We start from the raw sequence: 25738 nt of genomic DNA on the forward strand, positions 1-25738 counted from the left end.
CTTCTATTCAGTTGACCAGAATGCATTTCATCGATACTAAATGGAGGCTGGAGTTTATACCTCATTTTCAATATCAGCTACTCTTGGGACCTTATGCAACCTGATCCCAGCAAATTTAGCAACCAACTCAACCTATACGAACTGTTAGCTAGGCTACGAGTTAGACAGGCAAGGATAACTTACGCATTGCTGTACCAACTCTACGTCCTCCGCACTAACACCTACCCTCCTAGTACCACGTAAGTGCCAGGCAGTTTCCGACGGCAGGTTTTGTATCATTATCCCTGATAAAACAAGCAATTCCGTCGCAAGGGGTTCAAGGATGCGGTGATCTGACAGGTACAGCCCATATGTGATCTCCCTGCTGATCCAATCGAAGTCTTTATGTGCTGCAAAGTGGTCGACGGTGGTTGACAGATTTTTTTGGTATATCGTGTTCAGCCAGGCTTCTCCTCTGGCACGGTTTTCTGGCCCAGCCTGCCATCCTTCCCTGATTCAAATCAGCCTCCCTTCTTCAATTATGGATGAATGCCCAACCTCGAGCAAGAAAGGTCCCGATCTTCCGGTCGCTCGACTTTTCCAATAGCAATGACCGCCTCAATAGGTTTGCACACGCCTTGAATTGATATGTTCTTCACCAGAGCTTCGCGTAGACGGCGTACAAGTGCTTGTCGGGACTCGGATGTCGCAAATTCGGGTTTATTGATGAGATAGGTGTACAGTGTTCCGACATGCAGTGGTTCGACTCCAACGAGCGCTGATAGCTTTGAAGATTAACGTTGGATCTAGAGATAAACTCATGGCATACGCACAGCCACAATGTACCATTTGTCCTCCCCGAGTGTCTTGTGAGGGAATTTCTTCTCGATGGCTTCGAAGAGAGCTACCGCCTCTTCTGCCGTTGGTTCGTGGATAGTAGACATTCTTCTGGCTTGTGAACTGGAACTGGGGTAGGAAGGGCGGATCTGGAGGGGCTGTCGAGGTGTGGCTGATCTATAACATCTGGTTTGTATATGACTACCGAGGGCAGCTGGAGAAGAGCGGTGAATTAGGGTTATGCTTCTGAGATGCAGGTTCTAATTGGGTCCGCGATTTGCTGAGTCGCGACTCGTTTTACTCACAGCTGGCACGGCTTTGTGCAGTCAATTGGGCCCTTCGCTGGATGGTCTTCACAACTGGCTTGTTTGAGCGGCAGGAGGGGCTGCAAAAGGTGCGTGGGATGGGCTTGGAGATCCTCCACATACTGACGGGGCTGAGGACAAAAGCGACGGATAGAAGGCGGCTTGAGATACTTACTAAGCAGCAGAGCAACCACGGCTTCAGGTCCCTTTCCAGCGCCCAGAGGCACCATGCATTATATGTGTTCCCGGGCTTTGTAAGAGCATGGACGGAGTATTTTTGCCGGGCGGGCTTTGGATAGATGATGGATGTTGATCGTTCCGTGTCTTATCTTGTTGATTATGGTGACAGAAGCCTTACGCTTTGAATGGAAATATAAACATATAGAAAACCAACCTATGGGGACGCTCGGGAGTCGGGAAAGACCCATATCGCCTATCGGACCCGCAGCCTCGCGCTAGCCGGCGGTCAACGGCTACCGTCGGCTCTGTCCCTCCATCGTCAGCCGCGGGCCCCGCGTCAACCATTCACGATTCACGATTCACGATTATCCATCCGCCATCCCGCCATCCACCATCCACAAACACCACAAGCATCACGACAATCTCCAGACTCCACCAGGGGACAGAAGCATGGCCTCCGAGGACGCAATCCACGCCATCACGGCCAGTCTGCCGCCCGCCTCGGACTACATTACATACCTGACCATCCTTGAATCCCGACTCTCTCCCGATCTCCTGCCGACCCTCAATACCCTCCTCCAAGATGCCGAGTTGACCCAAAACATTGGCTGGGACCTGATCCATATTCTCCTACCCATGCCAGGTGCAGAGCTATGCTTGAACACCATTGCACGTCTGGGCAACCCTCGAGAGGTCATCCTAAAGGTCACGGAGGCATTGCAGCTATTAGATCTAGATTCAACAGAGGTGGAGGACGCGGACGAGGCTTCTTCAGAGACCCCTCGCTCCTCAACACCGAACGAGATTGACAAGTTCTGTCTCTTGGTTAACCTCCTCTCCATACTGCATCCGCGAATCAAAACAAAATATCCCTCCCGATTCCTCTCGACTTCCCTCATAGCAATCCTGTCTGCTTTCCGTCCTTCGAACCAAGCAACTCTTGCAATTATCTCATTTGTTCGCGCAGTATCTGGGAAGAAGCGGCCACCCCTCCCGGGTCGCGAATCCAGCCTTAAGATTCCGACAGCATCCCCTAGCGCTCAATCAGACCCTTCAGCCCCAGATCCAGAAGCGCAAGATGAGGAACCCGAAGAGGCCGCAATCCAAAACAAGCTCCTACAGTCATTCTTGACACATATACTGGAAGATTATGTGAACGCTAATCCGTTAGAATGGGCAGCGAGACTGCAGGAATCATTTGAACCTTCCAAGGTTGTGGTCGGTAGGAAGAGCTTAGGTGAAGCCTTCAAGGAGCAGCCTGTTCTCGCAACAAGAGACACTATCACTGGACAGCTTGTGGTAAGTAGCAACACTGTTTGTTCTTTTCTAGTTTCTGACGATTCCTAGGCCCTGTTGCGAGACCTGGGTCTCTCCGATTACAAAGTGCTTTTCGAAAGTATTTACAAGACCGACTCCAATCCTTCTGAGAGTGATGACGAAGACAACTACCCTTCTTCCCCGGGAGCAGTCCCTCTTTCTAAAGCTGGGTCTCTATTCCTGGTAACTTCTTTGCTCTTCTCCTCGGTCCTATTTGGCTCGAAAACTCCACAACCGAGCATCACCATCTTTCCTGACCATACAAGGTTGTTTAAGACTTTCATTCATATATACGAGCCCGAGACCATCGGTAGCGGACCTACAGGAGTCATTGATGCTTTATTGGCCATCGGCCTGTGGTTGGAGCACACAAATAAATTCGTGTCTGGAGCTCTTGAAGATGAAGATTTCCTCCAACACCTCCAATCACTCTCTCTTCTATCTGCCACCAACGCATCGCCAAGCTTGCGCTACGCATCTCACGTTCTCACATCATCGCTTCTTCATGCACACCCCGTTGATCGCCTTCGTTTAACTTTTATCTCTGACACTTTAGAGGAATGCCCGTACGAAGCTCTGAAAGCATCTGCCGTATCATGGCTTAAAGAAGAAATCATTACAGCTCAAGAACGCAAATCGCAAAATGTGTTTGCGTCAACTGCGGCTCTCACTGCCACGCAACCATATCTTTTTCCTGACATGTCTTCACTCGGCGAAGTCGCTGATAAAGAATTGATTCAAGAGTTAGCCCAGGCCTTCTCTTTCCACATGGCAGTTGTAAACTTCCTTTACTTTATTGGCGGAAAGCAGTATACGCATATTGTTCCACCGGGAATGATGTCTATTGTAGAGGAAATCTATTTAGGGCCTTTGAGGCTTGCCCAGAAAAAGGCCTTGACTGCTCTGGACTCTGGCGTTGTGAAAATCGGACCCGAGGAGGATATTCAAAGCATGAAGCTTGAGTTGCAACTTCTCGGGGAGAGAATTTCCACATGCTCTACACAGATAGAACCATAGATAGTTCATGGATATGTATGAGCAATGCTCTTGTGCTTCATTCATTGTCTATTAAAGTGAACAACATAGGTAGGGTAGGGTGATGATTCATAAAGTGCTGCTTGGACTGAATCATCGCGCCTCGTGTGGTGAGTAGTATCTTGTCCCTCCTCTTTCCTGTCCCTTCGATCCTCCCTAGATTTACCAACGTTTGGTTGCTCCTTCGTACATCAATATTTTTCAATAGAATTTACACGATTGCCTACTACCTAAGCCATTTACAAGAGACCGAGATGCCAGCAATTAAGCACGACCAGGGCGGCGCTGAAATGTCCGGCGGAAGAAGCCGACCATCCTCTGGCATACCGCAATCAAGACCTCTCTCTCGAGCAGCCGCCCCTCAGAAAGCAGCTGGTCCAGGAACCAAACCAGCATCGCCTCGCAACCCACAACCCACACGACGACATGCCCCAAAGCAAGACACCTCCACCCTTCCAGCACCCCGCGGGTCTAGGACAGAGCCGCCAGTGCGCCCATCCTCTTTGAGACCCGCAGAGCCAGTCATCTCGTCATCCCACCCCCCAGCCGAAGAGTTCAATAATCTGTACGTGAAAGTATGCCGGGAGGTGCATCTGACCAGCCTAGGGCGCATGTTTGAGGATGTGTGCCGAGCCGATCGGCAGGGCAATATCGACGAGGAGGAATACAGGCACTTGCTGGATTTCTTCTACTGTTTTGTACCGATGCTGGTCGTGGCTCCGAAGGATGATCCCATCATTGTTCGCCCGTACGAGCTTCGAAATCACTGGCGCCTCCTCCGCACCCGCTGGGCGGACAGGGGTAGTGGTTCGGGCCCAAATAATCCGCATCGCTGGTTTTCTCGGCCGAGGAATAGCTTTTCTAGAACTGTGAAGGAGATTATGTGAGCCGGTATTGAGGATGGCGTTGGCAAGTACTAACGAGTACAGGCGGCGATCACTCTAAACTTGACAGGAGACCCCGAGGGTATCATTTCGAAAAAACAATCGGTGGCAGGATCTTGAGGATGGAGACATATTACAATTCATTAATGGCGTTGAACCTTCTGAACGTGAATGCACAGTCTCTACCTTCTTTAATAGACCAATACTAAACATGAGTTGGGCTACTGGATCTAACAACGGAGGTTCTTTCAGAGGTCAGTTTTTCAGCATTTCTGTCCCACGCAAATCTTTGGAGAATCTCAGGTAGGATTATTGAAATGTAACTAGCTGGATACTTCTTCAGCAGTATAGTCTAAAAAGGATGAGAATTGCCAAGCAATGGGCAATCCCTCATAAAGCATGTCGAGTTGGAGCTCTAATTTCTTAAATACAGCTCAGAATATTCGCCAGAAGAAGCATTGAAAGCGGAAATTGAGCCAGAAAATCCATCGTAGCAATTAGTGCCTCTGAAATTGGGAATAGAACAGGTAAGGCAAGGAATATAAAACATTGCTTGTTCAAATTCTTGCCGCTTGCATACTGATACCTCTCCGACAAGCCAAGAAGCATAAGCAATCAGGAGGAGAAGTGGGCTACTTGGAGAGGCCACTTCACCAGGTAGGTTCGTGCGATTTCCAGAAGTCCTCTTGGCGTTGTGCTTTGGCCTCGTGAATAGCTGCATTCGCGTTGATGACTCTCTGGGCGGCAGCGTTTACTTGTTTTTTGGCCTCGTCAGTGATGACGTATCGAACCGTGTCGTCTGCATGTCGACCATCGATCCCAGCAGTGCTTGCAGTAAAATCTTCAACATATGTCCCGTATTCAACTAGCTCGCGAATTTTGCAGCGGATACCTTGTGCCTCAGCATCTGAACGAATCCAATTTAGCCAAAGGGACAAACAGGAAATGAGGGGAGAATCGAATTACGTACGTTGTGTCAATGCAGTTGCGCTGTGATAATAACGGAAACAATTTGGGCATTGAAGTTTCTGGGCTTCTGCAACATGTACAGCTGATGTCAGATGTTGAACAAAACCGTTGGCGCTCCCGAAGCTCTTTCTGGGTTCCCGTTAGTGTCATTTCATTGGGAAAGGAGAGGTGACTTGCGAGCATCCGCTGTGAGGACATTTGAACTTTTTTGTGAAGGTGTTCAAGTAGTCTGATGCACAAAACCCCGGTGCTTTCGGATGATGAGGTGGGAACTTTTTGCTTTCTGGATCAACCGCATTCTCGGCTCCTTTCCCTGGCGGACCAGTCTTGATGCTTTCAATCAGGGACACAGGAGGTGCAACCGCAGGAGGAGCCTTCGGAAATAGATTCTTCGGCAAAGACCAGGCAGAACCCTGACGGCCAAGATGAAGAAGTTCCTGCTTGATGGTGCCTAGATCGGGTGTTCGCTTCTTGCCAAGGATATCTTTTTGAAGATCAACCAAAGGATGGGCAGATGATGCGGTATCCGACTGCTTTTTTGCAACCCAGGGGTTTTTGTCAATTATAAAGTAATCGTCGGAGGTTTTCATCTCCTGCTTTAAGGTAGCACCGAGAGCTGGAAAGTCCTCCGTGTTCTTGTAGTTGATAGTTGGGGCATGGATAGATGTGTTCAGCTCGGAATGGCTGCTCGTCGTAACAGCTAGTTTACCCGGGATGGCGGCAATCTCCAGATCAATAAGATCTTCCTCATCCTCAACCAAGGAGCTCTTGTCATCTGCGAGAAACTTAGTAAGAACTTAAAAAACGGAACCAATGTGAACAACTAACGAGCTTTAGCATTGACCGTATTATCAACTGATGTAGAGAGATCAATTAGAAAGGTATTGCTTGCTTGGCTATCGACTCCGGACAGTTGGACTCGTGGCATCTGAGGCGACATCGAATATAGTGCCTCAACCTGAGTAGTAGTGCTAAGGCCATCGCTTTGATCTTGGGTGTCTAGGGTCGGCTCAACAGGAAGGGTACGCATATGGGCGTTCTCGGGGTGCGTCCAGGACTCTGCGTGAGCTTGGATTCGGGCGAGTCCACCAGTCTTCTCCGATTTATCCGCTTTGCGGTCTTTATATTTGTCCAAAGCCAAACACTCCGTCAACTCGATGTGGTCTGGAAGATTTGATGATCAGCAACATGCACCTTGGAAGACCGAACGTGAAGCTGCTCGAACATCAACAAGAGGGGCTTACTCATGAGACCCCCAATACGTGTGAATACCCTATTGCAGCCAGGGCATGGAAGATGTTGCTCGGCCGAATGTTCCTGTCCGCAATTAGATCGAACAGCGAATCGGTAGTAGGTGGTCGTATGCTACCTGGTCATGGTGTCTCTTATATGCGTCAGTTGACTTGAAATCATGGCTGCAGATGACACAGTAGATGTGGTGACGAGAGACAGTCTTGTGTATATGATAGTCGTTCCAGGTACTGAACGTCAAGTTGCAACGTCTGCAGTGCGTGGGGGGCGCCATGGGGGCTGATGTCGTGGTTCTCGAGAGCTTCAAAGAAGGACGGGAGGGAAAGACAATCGCTTCTGGCTGCACAGGCGCATAGGTGGGCGTTGTGGTAGACAGTTTAGAGAGACTGAGGAGTTGTTGTTTTTGTCGTGTTGCACCTTGGCTAAAAAGTTGGGGTGCTCTGGTGCTGTACGGACGAGCAAAGAAAGTGGAAGCAGAGGTAGAGCCATCCTCAGCAATCTCATTTTTTCTACTTTTCCACTTTTTCTCCGAGAAAGCAGCAGCTACATTACGTCTAAGGAAACAATACATTGTATTATATGTTACTTAACAGACAGATGCGATGAAAGATAATCTGGGTGCTTTCTCCTGAGACTGCTCCAGGGATGCCGAAGAGGGGAGAGCCTTTTTTATATCTCCTAGAAGGCGAAGTACGCAAACCCCACTGCAATTACATTCCATGGCAAACGTATCAGAATATTCAAAAAGAATAGACAGCTACAAAGGACTCTAAAGGACTGAGGAGTCGAGAAACCGGACGAGGAGAATCTACAGTACCTGCCCTACCTTGGTCTGGCCAACAGGTTTAAACATTTCCCAAATCCTCCGTCTCCTGCCTGTCCCGTTGACTGATGTGATGACACTGCGCATTATATACACCCTGGATAGACGTGATTCTGATGTTCGCGTATGTGATCTCGAATATAGAAGTTGATTCTGTAAGGTACCCCAGGTTAGGTAGGTAGATGTCGGAAAACCTAGGATCCCGTGACTGCACTGAGGTGTATGTTTAGCTGTGAATGGTGTATTTATATCTCCACCCAATTTGCCTATTGCGGCAACTTCCGACCTCCCGAACCTTCTGTTTCGTCAGCTGTGGCATCCGTCTAAGCCCCCCTAATCGACAACTCCAATATCTTCACTACTTGGCTTTGGTACACAGGCCCCTCAACATGCCTCGTGTCCCTCCTCGATGGTAATGGCTACTCTCTCGCCGCCAGGTCAATCTATGTCCCCAACCAGAATGCCTCGGAAATGGGCTAGGAAATGCGAGCGGTATTGCTGCTTGGGAGCTACTTACTTTCCCCTACTTTTCGTCTACAGCATCACGACTTGGGCCGTTTGGGTAGAATCGACGATTGGGTTCTTGCCCGCGAGTGCGCAAAGTTCCTGGATAGGTATGTTAGTATACACCACTATTGCCTACAAAACTCACATGTTCTGCAGGGAATGGGACCTCATTCCTTGGTATCGCCATATATCTCCTCCTCGTCTGGTCTTACACAACCGCTGTATTCACGAGCCCCGGGACGACCACACCTAAAAACAATGGCTACAGCTCTCTTCCCATGCACGCAACCCCTGTGGCAACGAATTTCACTGTGAAAGCGAATGGCGAACTACGATACTGCAAGAAGTGCCAGGCGAGGAAGCCGGACCGCGCGCATCATTGCTCGACATGCCGGGCATGTGTGTTGAAGATGGACCATCATTGTCCTTGGCTCGCAACCTGTGTTGGATTGAGAAACTACAAGGCCTTTCTCCTGTTCCTCATATACACGACATTATTCTGCTTTCTCTGCTTTTGCGTTTCGGCAACTTGGGTCTGGCAGGAGCTGTTAAATGAAGGAGAATCTTCAGAGAGCCTGATGCCGATCAACTACGTTATGCTAGCAGTTATCTCAGGAATAATCGGTTTGGTCTTAGCGGGGTTCACGGGCTGGCACATCCTGCTTGCTTCGCGGGGACAAACAACGATCGAGTGTTTAGAAAAGACAAGATACCTATCGCCATTGCGGAAAACCCTACAGTATGAACACATACCGCAAAATCAAGGATATGAGGCTCCCAGCTATGGACAGCGGCTACGAAATGACGAAGATGCGACTAGGGAACCACGACAGCAGGAGGTAGACCATATGGAGAATGGCGAGCAGAGACAAGTATCTTATGATGCGGCGGAGCGAAGCCGAGCACGGGCAAGATATGAGGAATACCTCGATCAACAAGACTCGGAGAAATTGCCGAGTGCTTTTGATCTTGGCTGGAAGAGAAACCTCCTGCATTTGTTTGGTCCGAGAAAAGCTTTGTGGGCTTTCCCCATCTGCAATACTACTGGGGATGGATGGAGTTGGGAGCCGAGCGAGAAATGGTTGGAAGCAAGGAAACGAATAGCAAGCGAAAGGGAAGCACAGAAACTACGAGAACAGAATGCTGGGTGGGGAGAGCCATCACTGGCGTTCCCCCCTCAGCAAGAGGGTGCCGGAAGACACTATGTAACATTTCCCCGGTCTCCATCAAAAGCTGACCGTGTCTTGGGGCGGAGTCCAAATGACTACCTTGACGAATCATACCCAAGAGAGTCAAACTCAGTCTCAATGCGAAACCTGCAACCTCGAGCTGGGGACTTGGACGATGATCAGTATGATATCAGCAGTGATGAGGACGAAGCAGAGCAACGGGCTTTGGATCGTAAAGCAACCGACGGATGGCCGCGGAGAGTTGGCGTGGTCACGAATACGCTATTGGGAAACAGGCTAGCAAGACAGAAAGATAATGAAAGGGGGCGGGATGGTTGGGATGGTCAGGATGAAGGGGTAGATTGAGAGTTTGCTCGTCGGGATCCTGGCGTTGTGATTTTGCATTGCTGATGTACGCGATGTGCCGAGATATATCCAATGAGCGCTGCTATCCCAAATATCAAGTGAAATATTCTCGTAGCCCATTCAATTTCTGGCCGGAAATATCTCTCCAAGTCAATTGTATATTTAGTACTGAAAAGCAAGGAGGTAAGGGGTCTCCACCACGTGATCTCTGGCCACGTTATCACAAGCCGCGGTACAGTAACAGCTGGTAGCCGAAGCTCTCCTTGCGTCTCTATCTTGACGTCAGAGATATAGTTTTGCGCCCAAAACCACTGTTTTCTCCTATGTATTAGAGATACGAAGGTACGACGACGGCAAATACGTATACCTTGGTGGATCCCTTTTACACGATATGTCTTCTACGAAGTTTAACTCCAAATCCCCTACTGTAAAACGAATCTGTCCGTGTCCCTATTCGCGTCCCTTCGCGCTGCTCCCAGCAAAGCCTTTCAGACCAATGTGCTAACATGAAGTTTACTCAGTGCGTGAAGCATCAGAATTATCACTTTCCCCTTCCCCAGACTATCACGCCAGCCCAGCATCAGACTCCAACCTCTTCGAATGGCACTTCACCCTTCGCGGTCCGCCCTCCTCACCCTTTGCTTCGGGGATCTACCACGGCCGAATAGTACTGCCACCCACATATCCTCTCCGTCCGCCGTCCTTTAGATTCCTTACTCCGTCTGGCCGCTTCGAGACGAATCGCGAGATATGTCTCAGTATTTCCGGACATCATGAGGAGACGTGGCAGCCGGCATGGGGCATCAGGACCGCGTTGGTGGCATTGAGAGCGTTTATGGAGACGGATGCAAAAGGACAACTCGGAGGTCTAGACACGAGCGAAGCCGAACGGAGACGGTGCGCAGAAGGGAGCGGATCTTGGAAATGCGCCACCTGTGGAAAGAGCAACGCGGAAATACTTCAGGAATGCGCCGAAGCAGCGCGCGAGAAAGAGGGGGAGAATGGAGAGGGGAGCAGCAGGCCCGATGAGGTCGTTCCTAAGGAACTGTCCATTGGTTTTGAAGGCGATATTCAGCGCGATAACGGGGAAGGAAAGGCCGAATCCGAATCCCCTACCAAGGAGCAGGAGACCTCGGGAACAGCTCCCGCAACGACGACACAAACGGACGTCTACCCTCCTGCGAGGCCTGCACAGAGCGTCCCTCAGCCTACCGGAGCTGTGCCGCCAGACAGCTCCACGACCTCTCGAGCAGAACCAGCACGGGACCTTCGACTACGTAACCCAACAGCTAGCACAGGAACCACGACGAATACGACCCCACAAATCAGACTACAGCAAGTACCGACACCAAGAGACGAGGTGACTGTCTGGATCGATCGAGCCATAGCCGGGGTTCTAGTATGCTTGGCATTTATGGTCACGAAGGTGCTGCTTGCCGTTTGATTTTTGGGTTTCTGCAAAGGAAAGCAGATATATATATATATATACATACATTGGGATAGGACTGGCTTCAGTGAAGGGGCGTTTGGATGGGGAATTTCGGCGCTATATAGTCTGATAGATACCAATAGATTTCCTGTAAGATACCTGTGCTGTGGCATTTTGTGATGTATAGGAAAACAAGACCATAGAGGCTGTGCTGGATGCAGAAAGGGATGAAATAAATTTTGTGTGAACATAAGTTCTTGACTTATGAAGTATGTACTGTCCGAGTCTTATCTTAGTCACGGATCTGTTGCATTCAACGCCAGGCTCTAACCATCCCCTTTAGGAGGGCGTTGACCTTCTGGCATTGGGGAAATGCCGGGGAAGGAGACTTTGACAACGACCAACAGTACCTAGAAACAACTTCTTCTACTGCACTCAATGAAAAGTAAAGGGGGCATATCAGGCCAGCTTTTAAATTTTTGGCGTAGTGTAATACTGTATTTGGAAATTATCTATGTGTATGAGCACTATTTCACAGAATACAGTCCTTTCTATAGTACAAAGCTCGTTCTGTATACCGAGCTATAACGTCCGAGTTTTGGATTTTGTACAAGCCCCAGCCCCTCTATCATCGAAAACGCCGAAGTCGTGTAGAATCCGTTTCCCCAAACTCCATTTAGATGCTGCTCGATCGTGACGTTCATTCATAGCTCACCAGAGCAATACCGCCCGACGATCAACCACCACCATTCCCCTGTAGTCCACCCTCCAATGACCTCATGCAGCCTCTCAAACAGGCCTACTTCAACGCCCCATTCTAGCAATCGCCAGATCTCCCATTCTTCTAGTGTCGGGTGGAATGTTTTCTTCAGTGACTCGATCGAGCTACCAGCGCGGAGCGCAATGATTCCCGAGAAAGCAACCAGCACTTTCTTCCAAAGTTCCTCAATCAATTCATCGCCAATTCCATACCAGATTGGAAGCTCGCCTAACTTACTACCACGAGGAGGCTCGATGTTTCCAAGTCGCTGAAGGACCTCATTATCGGAGTCGTAGACGTAGTTTGAAGTGGGGTAGATATCCATATCGAATCTGAACTTTTCCTTCGGAATCTTACGAGTTTCATAACCGCCATCCATGAAACCAAATTTGTTCATTGGGACTCCCACGCCCTTTAGACGGATCCTGCCATGAGCCTGCAGATTCGTCACACACATCAATGTGCCCTCATTCGCCATATAATCTGATCGGATGCACGTCTTTCCACTGGAAAATTCTTGGTCCAGGAAGCGCTTGAAAGCGACCGCGTCAAGGAATTGCTGTGCCGTAACATGTTTGCGTAAGCTGCTGAAGAAGACATCCGTAGGCTCGTAGCTGCGGTCTGGAGTCGCCCGGCCCTTATTCTTTTGCATGAGGACCTTGTCGTTCTTGAGAATCTCAACAGCTTCATTGACAAGAATTGCTACGTTGGGGTCATTTCCATGTTTATCTTCGAGCAGCGGGTCACCCAATGATCTGAACTTTGCCTTTGCGACACGGTGATCCCAAGCCTCGTCAGGTGTTAGTGCCGCAGCTCTGGCCCATGACTTTACAAGAGTGATCTTATCGATCTTGATATCGTCGGCACATTTAGCTTTTGGTGGTGTAATCGCGGGGATAGCATTGGCGACCGAGGAGGCAAGCTCCATCCGTTTGTATACAGGGTTGTGAAGGGAGTAGTAGCCCTCTTGGCGATTACCTGCTTCAATTTCCTGTTCTTTAAGATGATAAAGCCTGTCGAGTCGATCTCGAGTGTCCGGTAAATCAACGGCTTTGATCTCGACTGTCATATCAACTTTCTTCATAGCCCAATCAACTAGCCAACCCCAGTCATACTCCACAAGTTTGTCATAATTAATCGGAGGGATCTCGCCTTTCTGATATGCAACCAAGAAGGCGTCTTGGAAGTCACCGATAAGCTTCTCGATCATGGCCCGCTTCTTCTGTAGTAAACTAGCCCAGCGTTTGGTCAAGAAGTTCATAGAGTAATTGCCGAAGAGCGTGGCTACTAAAACCCAATCGATGTTTTGATCGAGACCGCCAGTTACTGTGCGCAGTACGCATACCGCTACAATCAATCGAGTTTCTTCTTTGGTTGACATGTTTGAATCCCGATTACGGGTTCGATGTATTGATTCGGGCGTGGTAAATTGTGTCCCAAGCTCCTTAGCAACCTGTTCTGTATCATCCCCAAGGCCTGCCAGATCAGTGGAAAGCGCGGTAAGACGACGGGTAGTCCATTCTTTCTGAAGCTCGCGGAGATCTCTAGCATTCTGACTTGCCGGTGTTAACGAACTCCTTGGCATCTTGTATTGTGGTTTTGAGGATACATCGGTGAATACAATATCGTCTGAATCATCCAGCTCTGCATAGGGTATTGTCTCCATATCGAAGGCTGTATCGGCATTCCAACTGATCTTGACATGTTTAAGATCCACAGCGCCATCAAGAGACGTAATTGTGTGGTTCACCCAGCGGTAGTCTGGGAGTAAGGTTCCACTGCGAAGTAACTGAGATGCAGCATCTTGCTCCCACTTTGAAACTGCATCGATTTCCATATAAATGCGATCTTGCGATGACTGGGTTTCTGGTGGGGATGGCACGTTGGCGAGAATATCATGCAGTGAAAAAGAAGGGGGAAGCTTGTCACGAAGGCGCTTATTACTCTCGGTATCCACGAAGCTCGGCTCATCTTGGATGCTCTGAAGGTCTCTAGATTGCCGGGACCCGAGACCGAAGCTAGCAGGCAGTGATTCAAGTCCCACGTTACGCTGTCCTCCCTTGCCTGGGACAATTTTCTTGGGCTCGAAAGAATTCAGTAAGTGGATCTCGTCTAATCTCTTGGATTGCCTCGTCTGCCGACGCGAATTGCCGTTCAGCTTCGAAGAATTAACCTCATCAACCGGCCGTCTGTTGTAGGGACGTTTTCGTCTAGTAGCCTTGGGAATGTTGCTTTCCTGTTCTTGATCCGAGCCTTCTGAATATTCTGACCCCGATTCTGAATCTCTGCTACGCTCTGAGCGCTTACGCTTGCCAGTAACCTTGGGACTTTCGGCCGTGAGATCAGCCTCTACTGGGGCCTGAGCACCATGCGCAGCTGGGTCCTTCAGTAGACTCTTTGTAGGCACCGCTGGGAGGAATATCCTGTTTTTGGTAGGAATTAACACTGGCCGGAATCCACTTTCTATCCTCTCCAGATACCGTGGTAGGTGAGGGTTTCCGTCCGCTCTACGAGCAGGTCTTGCATATATAGGTTTAACCCCGTGGCCAAAAGGTCTGAGAGACCAGGCACCATCTTCAGCCTGCATGAAAGTGATAGGCTCAGGTAGTTCTGCCCGACGTACTGGCTTACGAGGGGACCTCCTAACGCGTGTCGGTGTCTGATCCCAAGCACCAGTTTCAGGATTTGGAAGAAGTGATGGAGCCGTCGCCCAACATTGCATTTTAAGAGCGGCTTTAATAGCACGCCTTTCCTTTTCCTGTTCCGAAAGTGGTATCCTCACTCTCTTTGGTGAGCTAGATGGTAGCGTTTGCTTCTTGTCTGGGGCGTATTCTGCGGGATAAGCCAGCATGTCTCCGCCAGCGGCCTTTACTGTGGCCGACCTTTTGCGCATCGTTCGTTTCCGCCTCTCGATCAATGTCTCATCTCGGTCTTCATACAGGTCGTCACTCTCACTTTCTTCCTCGTCGTCGACAATGAGTCTGGGCTCCTCTTCATCGCTTTCCTCTTCGCCTGGGTATGAAGGGGCCGGTGTCTGCCCCGAACCATCTGACAAGTTTGATATTCCCTTCCTGGCAGGCAGGGTAGAGCTACGTCTGCGGCTAGACTTGTTCCATGACTGTGGACGCGAGGCTTGCTCTGCCCACTCAAGGACGGATCCAAGAGAATCGGTACTGCTCGTATCAGATTGGTCATTGTCTGGCACATCTTTGCTCAAATCATGTCCTCCATTCCCCCTTTCTCCGTTCTCGACTGGTCCATCTCTCTTGCGACGTGGACTATCTCTCTCCTGTGGTGACTCGGCAACCACAGCCTTCTTCTTCACTCTTGTCGGCTTCGGAGGCCGGACTGACGAAGGGTCGAATGACGGGTTGCAAGTTGATTTTGATCTGGTTCGATGGTATAGTATTCCTTCCTTATTCTTGAACCGCTTTCCGCACTTTTCGCAGAGGAACGGTTTCACGACTTCAATCTGAGGTACATCGAGCTGATTGTGGGGTTCATAGGGTACTCCAGCAGTAACCTGAGCATTGATCTTTGCTAAGACCAGCTTAGACCTCAAGATCTCAGCAGCTCTGTGTGCTGGCTTCGTCAGACCAATATTGAAGCGGTGAGTGATATCCACATTGTTGGCGTCTTTAGATTTGACACGCAACTCCATTGGCTTCGAGCCCACCATAGACATGATTGGGTTATCGATTATTGCAGAGACCTCCAGGTTCAATATAGGATTTTGAGGTGGATGTTGATCAGCCCCATAAAAGTAGACGATGGATTGGTCCTTGGAGAGAATCAGGTTGCCAACCGACCCCTGATATGCAGCAGCAATCCGAGCCAAAGAATCCGGAGCATCAATTTCTTCTGCAGCCGACAAGGCATCCTGCAGCTCGTTCTCCCTCTGGATTTCCCTTTCTTTCTCTTCCTCCTGCTTCTTCACCAACTCTGCCAAGGATTCCGGTGATGTGGCTGTTGGGATAGGAGGTTGCATGGCAGAGTGCTCTGTTTCTGGCAACGAAGATCTTTGCCCTGACGAAACCGAAATTGCTTGGTGACGCTTTGCAGCCGCGTCAGCACCGGTTACAGAGGACTCTCTCTTTCGCTTTCCTCTTCCGCCGGTATAGGGTTTGGCTCCCAGAGTAGAGGGTACTTCTGGTTGATCTCCGCCTTCATGTATGGATTGTGCGTCGAAGGTGGAGGATGGGTCTCGGAAAGAATCATGGGATGTGGAACCTGGTGGCGGGACAGGGTAATGAAGATGCTCAGATTGTTCATGGTTTTGGGTGGATGGCATGTCCCCGACATGGTATGGCGAATTATAAGATGGTGCAATCGCTGGCATTTCCTGATTCTGGGTCAACGGGTTCCGTACTGGATTATGACCAGTAGATGACTGGGCTGGAGCATTATATGATAGGGTGTGCGAGTTAGATGCCGTAGCTGTCGATGTCGAGGAAACGCCGTAAGGCGAGTTGTATGCAGGTTGCTGGTCCATCTCACTTCCAACACCAGTACTTGGAACCGATTGGCCATTGATTTGAAGAGGTGCGTTTAGGCGACTGCTTTGTTGGGCGCCTGCTGCCACCCGCGGAAGAGCATCTTGGTCTGGCATAGAGACCAGATCACTTGGGACATCGTGATGTGGCTTCCGCTTCCGCTGACCAGGTAGATTCACAGTTGAAGGGGTTTCTTCTTCATTCATGCCAGTCGAGATATCATGGCCAGTCTTGTTTGCAAAAGCGTCTTTCCATGTCCCTTTTCGAGCGGCTAACCACTGTGGAAGTTTGAGCTTCACAGACTTGAAGACGGCAACCATCTGTCTCTTTGTCTTCCTACCCTCTAATTCCGCTGTTCTCTGTGCTACAGTCGGATTGATATAAACTCCAGGGATCCCGGCCTCGATCTTGGCGTCATCTTCCTGGCGTTGGACTTCCTCATGCGGTGTAAATATAGCTTTGCGGATATAAGCTCCGGTGGACAAGCGACTTGTCCTCGTAGCTGGGCTCGAATCTGAAGGTGGAGATAACCTTGAAGGAGTAGTTCTTGATGGAGGCGTAGGTTGCGATGCGTCAAAGATGACTCTCGGGGCATGTCGAGGGGGTAATTCGGGTGCTGGGTTCTGTGCGGCGAACTTCTTTAGAGATTTTCCAGGTGGCCGACCCCTTTTGCGCCGGGGTGGAGGCTCTGGAGCCTCAGATGGCTGATTGGCTGGTGCGGGCGAGGTTCCATCTGGAACAGCTACTCCAACTGATTGTTGAATGATTTCCGTCTCCAGAGTCGGGGTGTTTCGTGTAGCTTCCTGCTCTGTTTCCGCATCTACTCGGAGCTTAATCTTCCGCTCTCCCAGTCCAAGATCCAGAATATCCTCAAGGGATAGTTTCTTCAAGGCAAGTGCCGACTTTGCATCACCTAGGTGGACGAGCTCACGGGCAACAAGAGCTTCCCACAGCTGGTTCTTGGCACTACCATCGAGCGGCTGTCCGTCGGGAGCGAGGGACGACTGCTTGTCAAGCCTTTGAAAGAGGACTGAGATCGAGATGCCTATCATCAAAGCTATTAGCTTGCCTCTTCTGGAACATCGGCCTCAGAGGAGCAACCCCTCCTCACGTGACGCAAACTCGACTTCCACGAACGCGGGACAGGCAAAAGCGAAGAGCGAATGGCAAAGGGCGAAAGCAGTCGATCAATCGAGCTAGGATTGAGCCGCGAGCACAACCACTGCGCCATATCGCTATGTGCAGAACACCATGAGATGCCACGGCCATGGGAACGTCCCTTGAAAGACTCGTGTCCCCTTTGCGGCTCTCTGAGTTGATTGGCATTGCTATGCCTCGCTTGAAGAACACGGCAGCCCGGACTCAAAATCGCGAATCAGAAGTGCGAGATCTACTCACCATCGTCATCGGGCAAAAGGCGCAGCTCGCTCAGAACCCCCTCAATCATTTGATCGAGACTCGGAGACATGGCGAAAACTGGACCTCGTTCATTCTCGAAAGAGGTCTATTTGAGGGAATTCACATCCGGTATGTTTCGCGAAGTTGATGTTGTCGCGTTTTGGTAGTTGGGAAGATGTTAGTTTGATGTGTGATTTTTTGGAGGCGGAAGAAGTGGGAAGATTTGGCGGGGTCACGATTCAGTAGTAATGTGGATACCTCAGGCATCCAGAGCGGGCGCAAGGCAACGAGAAGAAGGCTCGCCCCCTCCTGGGCGATTTCTGGTCTAACGTGACAGAGACGGGGAGAAGGGTAAGTAGGTAGGTATAGCGGAAGATTGGGAAATCTTTTCTTTGGCAGAGATTACAGAAATCGCGTGATTCCATTGAGATGAAGTGAGCCTGCGAATTAGTCTATTAGTCGGAACCAGCACCTAGCTACGGTGATAGTTGGACAGCCGTCACCCATCTCTCTACTCGGCAAGCCCCTGGTTCTTCTTCATCATAGCCCTATACCCCTCGACTACACTTCTCCTCACCTCACCCAACTCTTCTCTCCTCCTGAGACTGCCGCTAGCCTTCGGGACATCCTCGATGTCGACCCTAGCCCCCCGAACCTTGAACTTCTCCTTCGGAAGCCTCGAGAAGGTTGGCGGGGCTTGTGCAACATCGTTCAAGCTAATTGGAGCCTCAGCTCTGTTCTTCTTGATCTGCTCCCAAGGATCGTCCTCCCCATCATCCACTTCCCCTCTTACTTTCTTCTTCCCCTTGCCCTTCTTCCCCTTCTTCTTCCCATTCCCTGCCACGATATCCACCTTCCATTTCACCTGCCCATCTTCATCCATCGCCTCCTCTTCGGCAAGCTCAAGAGCCTCTTCCCGCTTCTCCCTTATCTTCCTGTCCTGCTCCCGCCATTCATCGTACATCCGATGCATCCTCTTCTCCGTCTTGGTGCGTCTCACCTTCAAACCCAAAGGGTCTTTCCCTCCCCGGGCAGTTTTGTTGATCAGCCCACTAACCGGTAAGGCGGCGTCGACACGAACTGCAAAGTCTGACATGCTCTCGCCTACTCTTATGGTAGGCATCTGCTGTGCAGGCGTCTCAGTCGGTGCCTGTGCCTCGCCGTCCTTCTCTGCGGCCAGCTTACGCTTCTTCTGGGCTTTCGATTCCCGGACCCCATCGTCCAATCCCTTAGGAAGCTTCTTGCCGGCTTGAAATGCCATCAGGCGAGCGAATGCTTTGGGGGTATCATCATTAGGATCCTTGTTCCGCTTGCGTTTCTTGCTATCTCTCCTCGTATTCGAGAGTTCAGTGGTGAATATGCCATTGGCATTGGCGGATTTGGAGACGGGCAGAGGTTTTGCGATTACAGTGGGTGGAAGGTCGACGCTGCAAGTAATCAGGGCTCAGTCACAAGAAGAGATCTGGCGATTGAGCGAACGTACGTGGATTTGTCTTCCCCTTTCCGGGTATGTTTATGCGGCATTGCTGCTGCTTTTGTGTTTCAGGGAGGTGTGCTTATGGTTCTTGTGTGTGCAGCACTCCTGCAACTGCAGGTGGTGTCAATGGGTGGGGAAGGGAAGTGGGACTGATGAGGCTCTCGAGTCGAGATATTTTTTGCTCCCGCAGGTCAGAATAATCCTTCGTGGCTTGCCTGGTGTGGCGCTGTGGCTTGGCTCGGCTTAGGCTTGGCGCAGCAGACTACCTTAAGGTACTCCGTACAGTACCTATACTACTGGGAGGATCTGTGTTTGATACCGTATATAGAGATTACGATTACGGGGGATAGGTTATTGTTGGCTGGAGCATGGCTGATCTCACCGCCATTACAAGGCAAGTCATTTCGTCCCTATTCCAGGTTTCGTGGACTTGGCATTTGCATTTGCCGTCTTCCTTCCACCGTTGGGCAGGGCACGGGTAGCTTACATAATCCGGGGATACCTTCCAGGGGACCCCCCCACGTGGTGTGAACCGCCATGATCATTGCAACATCCAACATCCAACATCCAACATCTTCATCCTTTTCCCTTTCCCTTTCCCTTATCTTCTTTCTTTTCTTTGCTTTTCCCTTCGTGTGATTTTTCCTCTCTCTCTCCTCCCTCTTTTCTTCGCCGGTATCTAAGGTATATCTCCCCTCGCAAGTCTTCCGTTCGCTCTCCCCTGCCCAGACTCCGAAGCGTTCGGGCCCCATTATTCTTCTGTCGGCAGCTCTCTTGTCCTCGTCAGCTCGTCGAGTAGTCCAACTACTACACGCACCACTCCTCACTGTACTGCGAGTCGACTACTGTCGCAGTGCGTACGGTGTACGTCGACTCTCCGGTTTTATGGTGATTTCTCGGATAAACGACCAGAGACAAGAGACAAGAGGCCAATCGGCACCCGCCAAAGTCATCGAGGTACAGTAATCCCGAATTCCTAATCCCCAGTTTGGCCCGCTGTCTTGCCAATTGCGAACTAAAAAAGCGCTCCGTAGGGTCGACAGTATATTTCCCCACGAGCTCCCCTGTTCTTTTCACCACCCGTCTCTCACGACTTCGACGACCTGCCCTGCTATATCCTGTATATGGCGATCGCGAGAACCTGGCCCTGAACCCCCCGTCTCCCGCCCGCCAGGCCTTTTTCGCGACGGCTGTGCCAAGAACCCCAAAATGCACCGTCTCCCCTTGACCCGGCCCCACATCCGTGCCAGGTCTCCAATCGCAGCGATCTCTGCAACTGATGACGACGATGCGATGTCGGATTGCAGTTGCAGCGAGGAATCGGGCTCAGTACGGAAACCGCTGCATACATTTGAAATCAGCTCCCCTATTTCCCTTTCAATTGAAGATGATTCTTCCTCTTGCCCAGGAAAAGCATCGAGAAAACGTTGGTGGGATCCAATGGTACTGCGATCGCGACGGGCACCAGGCGTGGACGAGTTGGTGGAAGAGAGTGATGGCCTGTTGACAGGCGTATATACGAGGAAGCGGGCCAATCCAAGGAGGTCGTGTTACAACTATTGTATATTCGGGGGAATCAGCGGTTTGACTGTGTTGTAGGTCTCTCGTCGAAACATTAAGGATCTTGTACTGACGAGCGATGCTGCAGAGCCTTCCTGCTCCTCATCAACCTGGCACTCGGTGTCGCGACCCTCATATGGTCCTCCGACACCGATACAGTTTTCAAGAATTGGGGCAAGCCAGGAACAGGAACTGAAGGACTCGCCTGGTACCCAACAGACTTCCTGAGAGACGTAACGCCTATACCCTGCCACTCGCATAACGATTATTGGCGTCGAGTGCCTCTCTTCGATGCATTGCGAGCAGGGTGTACTGGCATTGAAGCAGACGTCTGGTTATTCGACGATGATCTATACGTGGGTCATAATACTGCGAGCCTGACCAGAAATCGGACATTCACTTCCCTCTACATCGACCCTCTCGTCAAGATCCTCGAACACCAAAACCCCGACACGGAATTCTACAATGGAACGGACCACGGCGTGTTCGATACTGATTCCGGAAAATCTGTGACTTTGCTCGTCGATCTAAAAACTGAAGGTGCGGCGACATGGCCGTTCGTCCTAAAACAATTGGAACCTCTCCGTGAGCGAGGCTGGCTCTCATACGTCGAGAATAACACTCTCCATAGCAGACCCATCACCGTGGTCGGAACAGGGAATACACCGTTCAATCTATTAACACAGAACCAGACATATCGCGATGCGTTCTTCGATGCGCCTCTCGACACAATGTGGGAAGCTCGGAATATAACACCAGAAATGTCAACATGGCCCCCTTTCGATGATTCTCTCCCCGGGGAAAGATTGGACGAGGATGAAGGCAGTGCCGAAGAAAACATGTCCACCCCTACCTTGAATTCCACCGCGGACGCGGGCCAAGGAATGTCCGGCGTACTCCCCACCGACGAATTCAACCAGCTCAATTCGTATTATGCCTCCGTCTCCTTCGGCAAAGCAGTGGGACGAATGTGGCGCGGGCGCCTCTCACCTCGACAGATGAAGATAATACGAGGTCAGATTCGCGGTGCACATAGAAGAGGTTTGAAGGCTAGATATTGGGATTTACCGTCGTGGCCGATAGGATTGAGAAATCACGTCTGGGATGTTCTCGTCCGGGAGGGGGTGGATATGTTGAATGTTGATGATTTAAGAGGAGCCTCACAACAGGTTTGGTAGCCATGAGAGATTTATACCTGGCGGAGTTTACAGGTGCATTAAAGGCGTTTAGACATACCATTGTATAGTGGATATTATGGAAACGGAACCCTCAATTTCTAAGTTGTATCCTCAGCCGTCGTCTCTTTCTTTTAAGTCATGCGTATATTGAAGTCATTTATGGGGTCAAATGTTATAGTCGACCTGTTCTCCAATCCTTGCACTTCCTTTCTCTTCTTCCTCTATTCCCCTCTCCCGCTTTCAAAGGACTGAAGGGATGATGAAGGTACACTATAAGCGAGCCAGGGGCCTGAATCTCGGTGTGGCACAGCGACTCAGTACGTCCCCATCACATCTGTTCTGAGAACCTTCCTCCTCTCATGCTACAAGTTCTCAAACTGCGTCGCCATGCGATTAAACAGCTCGAACTCCATCCTTTCCGCAGGCTTCGGGCCCTTAAGTATACTCCCCACCATATCCGAGCCCGGTGGGAAATCATGTTCTAAGACCGGCTCGCCGGTGCCTCTTACATTCACAAGAACGGCCTGTCTGAAATGCCAACGTAGGAGCTGGTCGACGGGTCTTCGAGGATCCTCGAGAAATCTGGAATCGAGATGTTGACCCGCAAACTCGACGCTGTTAACGTCGAAGCCGAGATTGAGGTCAAAGCCTACGATCTTATAATTGTCCTAGGAGGATAGATTTAATGAGCTCTCTTGCACGTCTACCTTACGGAGGGTAGGTAGAATGGAATCCCCGCATACATACATCAGGGTTGATGGAGAAGTCATAAGCGTCAAATAGCTGATGGATATCAGTGCGCAGCAGCAAGCCATTCTGGACTGAATTAATAGGTCCCCCGACCTCTGGGACCATCGAGATCCAGCGGCCGTAGTCGTGCTCAGTCCAGAACCGCTCGTAGGCGAGCGGGAATATGTGTGCTGTCTCGAAGCCGCGCCAGACGTCCCGCGCTGCTCGAACCTTCTGTCCCGTTATCACGCATCGTTGATCTCGCGCCCGCACGGCGTCGCGGAAACCTTGGACGCGGGTCCCGGTCTCTAGAGATGATGTGCGGAGTAACGCTATCTCGGGGTTGATATCAAAGGGTGCTGCTTATACCTTAGCCATGCCTTTTTTTGATGTCTAAAATAGGTATGTTATATGAGGTATATATCCTACTAGCAGAACAGATATAATAGCTTCCGGGCTGAAGAAGATTGCCATCTCTCGTTATTATAATATTGTCTTTACTCCGTAACGTAAATGGACTGGTAACAATAACTATAATCTCTACCATGGAATATAGGTTTGCGTTCGTAAGCCCGTTGGTAAGAACTAAACCGCCAACAGGAGTCGTGTTTTCACTGGAGTTGAAGATATGGACATTTCGCCCTTGTGAGCGATCAATGACTGGCGGGGGTGAGATTTCGTACTCTTCCATGGTGTTTTCGGGTTGTAGAAGATTGAAGGAGGAGAGGCTGGAGCGGGTAGGAGGGGTTGACATTGTGGAGATTTGAAGAGCGCGGGACATATAGCAAGGCAAAAGTTAGATACCAGCTGCGGTTAAAATAAACCTGAAAGATTCCAAGAGCTTTAAATTTGAGTTCGAGAATCGAGTCTGAGTTTGTGTACGGATTTGATGACGCACGCTATGGACGGGTTAGCAAGGCTGGTGTATCTGTATATCTACCTAGGTAGAGACTTGGACATTATATGAGGATAGTACATCAATTTAAAGATCGCCCTGGATCCTTTAAAGATATCACTCCACAGAATATTTACGTTGGAAGTCGTTTAAACTATATATGGAAATACATAGCGTCATAGACAAGTCAATATGTTGGTCCTTCGGCGAATGGAAGAGACGAGATTTGACTCTTTCAGGTATATTTCTGGAAGTAAACTGAAATCTTTCGATAAGAAGGTAATTATTCTATTCACCATGTTCAATATCAATCTTCCCCGTAGAAATCTCCGAATACTTCTTGTGCACAGAAAGACAGCGTCTCACGCTCCACCACAGTAACGCCAGTCCGCTCACAACCACAAGCGCAAGCAAGGCCAGGTGGTCCCCAATCCATAAAAAGAACGCGTTATCCCAGTTCTTCCAGGTACCTCCACGTTCCTGCGTGAAGTATATCCACGGCTGAGTTCCCGGCCTGTCATCCATCATGATTCGGTGCAGTCTTTCTTCTGGGTGCTGCGAGTGGTACTTCTGCCAAATGGCTGTTTCAAACCATTGACCACTGGCGTAACTGATTGTTACATAGGGAAAGAAGTAATTGTAGTTATAAGGGATTAGAGAATCAGTGAGCAATTTCCAGAACGGGTGGTTTGGGACGGAGGCCAAGATGTTATTGCTCAGTGCTCCACGCCCACCGTCGGTGGTCCATGTTGGGTAGTATAGGAGGGGAGTGAGGTTTTCGAGGCAGCCCTATCATGTTGTCAGTCAGAGTATGGAAAGGGGGTATAAATATAGGACGCACATTATCCAGATCGATGTAAATGCCTCCGTAGTGTAACATCAGAAAGTAGCGCACCGAGTCTACTCTCTGAATGGGAAGCTTGTAATTATCATAGGTAGACAAAAACCAGGGATAATAGCGCTGTATAAACTCTCGAGATGTGCTCGCCGTCCATAACTGAAATAAGTCAGTTGACGCAGTTCTTTCTTCAGGTCCTTGCATGCAAGTAAGACATATACATACCATGTAGGTCCAGTCCTCATTCTTATCGATACACGTGTGCCGCACTTCATCCCAGTCTGTTGGCATAGTCTCATTGCCTCCATTTTGCTCGGCATTCCAATCATGGTACACTTGGTGGATGATTTTGGGGATCAGCTGCGGCCGAGCATCGGTAGCTGTATGTGCAGAGGCGATCTCATCTTGGGTGATGGCTACGCCAGAATGGTCGAAGAAGAGCTGGACAAAGAATACTAGGTGAGTGACCAAGTAGCCCAGAGCCAGAAGGCCTAGGAGAGCGGAAACAGTGATGCGGGCCCGCATCTTGCCTCTTCCCTCTTCCCTCTACCCTCTCCTCGTCTATAAGTTATAGCATAATCTACAGTACCAAGTCGCAGAAAGTAGTGAGTGGACGTCTTCGAGACTGGCTGCCCAGCAGCGTCTGGTGATCATTATAAGAAGCATGTTGGTTTAGTCAATCGACGAAAGGAGAAAAGAGCCTGAAAGACACAGAGCAGTAGAAGGGGTGTCGATCCTCCATGGTTGTTGCGCGGCCAGTCATCGATGAGGACGCGGACACGGTGCTGAAATGTCACTCAATGTCACTCGACGTCAATAATAAGGTTGCTGCAATCCCCTGCCGCGCTACTGCGGGGCGCCCTTGTCCCTGGAGCCGCCTCTACAGGGTCTCTAACGGTCTCTTAAGGGTTTCTGAGTCTCTATCAAGGTGTCGAGCACTATAAAACAAGACTTCACTAAGTAAGATAGTATACAGTACTAAAACAATGGTACAGTAGCGGTCAGAACTAACGCGGGCAACATGGTCCCCGCCAATGCGCCATAGCGAAGGGCTGCGCTAATCCTTCCAGTACGAGGGCCGCATCTGATATCTCCCCCCCAAACTCTGCCAACAACCCGTCAATCTCAACCATCAATACCACCTAAGTCGCAAGGCCACGGGTCGACTCTTCAATTCTCCTCCCTTGACGAATAGGCCTGGGAGACGAAATGGCACCCTTCGGCTCTGGCCCCGCCCTGATGGGCACTGTTGATTTCCACAATTTGCTAGCCTTTCTCGCAAGTTCGCAACGCATCTACTGTCCTGTATCAGCCAGTTCGAGGCGCAGTGCCACCGAAATACGTCCTTCCCATGATCAG

The 25738-nt window shown here is 50.1% G+C and overlaps 11 protein-coding genes across 11 annotated transcripts; 5 read left to right on the forward strand and 6 right to left on the reverse strand.

Moving 5' to 3' along the window:
- Nucleotides 1–54: 54 nt before the first annotated feature.
- On the reverse strand, nucleotides 55–923 carry M430DRAFT_106087 (hypothetical protein; the record flags this gene model as incomplete). Its single annotated transcript, XM_024861054.1, has 4 exons — nucleotides 55–132; nucleotides 184–490; nucleotides 538–764; nucleotides 813–923. 4 exons carry the CDS (start codon nucleotides 921–923, stop codon nucleotides 55–57), a joined length of 723 nt encoding a protein of 240 aa, XP_024718834.1.
- An 828-nt stretch (nucleotides 924–1751) lies between these two features.
- Nucleotides 1752–3635, forward strand: M430DRAFT_106208 (hypothetical protein; the record flags this gene model as incomplete). Its single annotated transcript, XM_024861067.1, has 2 exons — nucleotides 1752–2600; nucleotides 2649–3635. The coding sequence occupies 2 exons, from the start codon at nucleotides 1752–1754 to the stop codon at nucleotides 3633–3635; spliced, it is 1836 nt and encodes a 611-aa protein (XP_024718835.1).
- A 272-nt stretch (nucleotides 3636–3907) lies between these two features.
- Nucleotides 3908–4598, forward strand: M430DRAFT_20762 (hypothetical protein; the record flags this gene model as incomplete). The annotated part of the gene is made up of 2 exons (XM_024864364.1): nucleotides 3908–4536; nucleotides 4583–4598. The coding sequence occupies 2 exons, from the start codon at nucleotides 3908–3910 to the stop codon at nucleotides 4596–4598; spliced, it is 645 nt and encodes a 214-aa protein (XP_024718836.1).
- A 589-nt stretch (nucleotides 4599–5187) lies between these two features.
- M430DRAFT_20763 (hypothetical protein) lies at nucleotides 5188–7031 on the reverse strand (the record flags this gene model as incomplete). The annotated part of the gene is made up of 6 exons (XM_024864365.1): nucleotides 5188–5444; nucleotides 5508–5635; nucleotides 5711–6281; nucleotides 6335–6670; nucleotides 6751–6823; nucleotides 6876–7031. 6 exons carry the CDS (start codon nucleotides 7029–7031, stop codon nucleotides 5188–5190), a joined length of 1521 nt encoding a protein of 506 aa, XP_024718837.1.
- A 1009-nt stretch (nucleotides 7032–8040) lies between these two features.
- M430DRAFT_20764 (hypothetical protein) lies at nucleotides 8041–9622 on the forward strand (the record flags this gene model as incomplete). The annotated part of the gene is made up of 2 exons (XM_024864366.1): nucleotides 8041–8194; nucleotides 8244–9622. 2 exons carry the CDS (start codon nucleotides 8041–8043, stop codon nucleotides 9620–9622), a joined length of 1533 nt encoding a protein of 510 aa, XP_024718838.1.
- Nucleotides 9623–9907: 285 nt separating this feature from the next.
- Nucleotides 9908–11188, forward strand: M430DRAFT_36085 (hypothetical protein). Its single transcript, XM_024866865.1, has 2 exons — nucleotides 9908–10062; nucleotides 10144–11188. Exons 1-2 carry the CDS (start codon nucleotides 10014–10016, stop codon nucleotides 11064–11066), a joined length of 972 nt encoding a protein of 323 aa, XP_024718839.1. The 5' UTR covers nucleotides 9908–10013; the 3' UTR covers nucleotides 11067–11188.
- Nucleotides 11189–11755: 567 nt separating this feature from the next.
- M430DRAFT_29435 (hypothetical protein) lies at nucleotides 11756–17772 on the reverse strand (the record flags this gene model as incomplete). The annotated part of the gene is made up of 2 exons (XM_024865877.1): nucleotides 11756–17349; nucleotides 17703–17772. The coding sequence occupies 2 exons, from the start codon at nucleotides 17770–17772 to the stop codon at nucleotides 11756–11758; spliced, it is 5664 nt and encodes a 1887-aa protein (XP_024718840.1).
- Nucleotides 17773–18096: 324 nt separating this feature from the next.
- M430DRAFT_143230 (hypothetical protein) lies at nucleotides 18097–19482 on the reverse strand. The gene is made up of 2 exons (XM_024862807.1): nucleotides 19186–19482; nucleotides 18097–19129 (listed from the first exon to the last, which is right to left on the reverse strand). The coding sequence occupies exons 1-2, from the start codon at nucleotides 19224–19226 to the stop codon at nucleotides 18214–18216; spliced, it is 957 nt and encodes a 318-aa protein (XP_024718841.1). The 5' UTR covers nucleotides 19227–19482; the 3' UTR covers nucleotides 18097–18213.
- A 639-nt stretch (nucleotides 19483–20121) lies between these two features.
- M430DRAFT_261805 (hypothetical protein) lies at nucleotides 20122–22003 on the forward strand. Its single transcript, XM_024865357.1, has 3 exons — nucleotides 20122–20136; nucleotides 20214–20774; nucleotides 20828–22003. The coding sequence occupies exons 2-3, from the start codon at nucleotides 20389–20391 to the stop codon at nucleotides 21915–21917; spliced, it is 1476 nt and encodes a 491-aa protein (XP_024718842.1). The 5' UTR covers nucleotides 20122–20136; nucleotides 20214–20388; the 3' UTR covers nucleotides 21918–22003.
- Nucleotides 22004–22279: 276 nt separating this feature from the next.
- Nucleotides 22280–23009, reverse strand: M430DRAFT_105838 (hypothetical protein; the record flags this gene model as incomplete). The annotated part of the gene is made up of 2 exons (XM_024861034.1): nucleotides 22280–22585; nucleotides 22665–23009. Coding segments are annotated over 2 exons (651 nt in total), but the record flags the coding sequence as incomplete, so codon positions are not given.
- A 755-nt stretch (nucleotides 23010–23764) lies between these two features.
- Nucleotides 23765–24992, reverse strand: M430DRAFT_60048 (glycosyltransferase family 32 protein). Its single transcript, XM_024868838.1, has 3 exons — nucleotides 24605–24992; nucleotides 24383–24538; nucleotides 23765–24330 (listed from the first exon to the last, which is right to left on the reverse strand). Exons 1-3 carry the CDS (start codon nucleotides 24902–24904, stop codon nucleotides 23830–23832), a joined length of 957 nt encoding a protein of 318 aa, XP_024718844.1. The 5' UTR covers nucleotides 24905–24992; the 3' UTR covers nucleotides 23765–23829.
- Between the last annotated feature and the right edge of the window lie 746 nt (nucleotides 24993–25738).

The sequence above is a fragment of the Amorphotheca resinae genome, assembly GCF_003019875.1.
Source record: "Amorphotheca resinae ATCC 22711 unplaced genomic scaffold M430scaffold_9, whole genome shotgun sequence".
Taxonomy (NCBI): Eukaryota; Fungi; Ascomycota; class Leotiomycetes; order Helotiales; family Amorphothecaceae; genus Amorphotheca; species Amorphotheca resinae.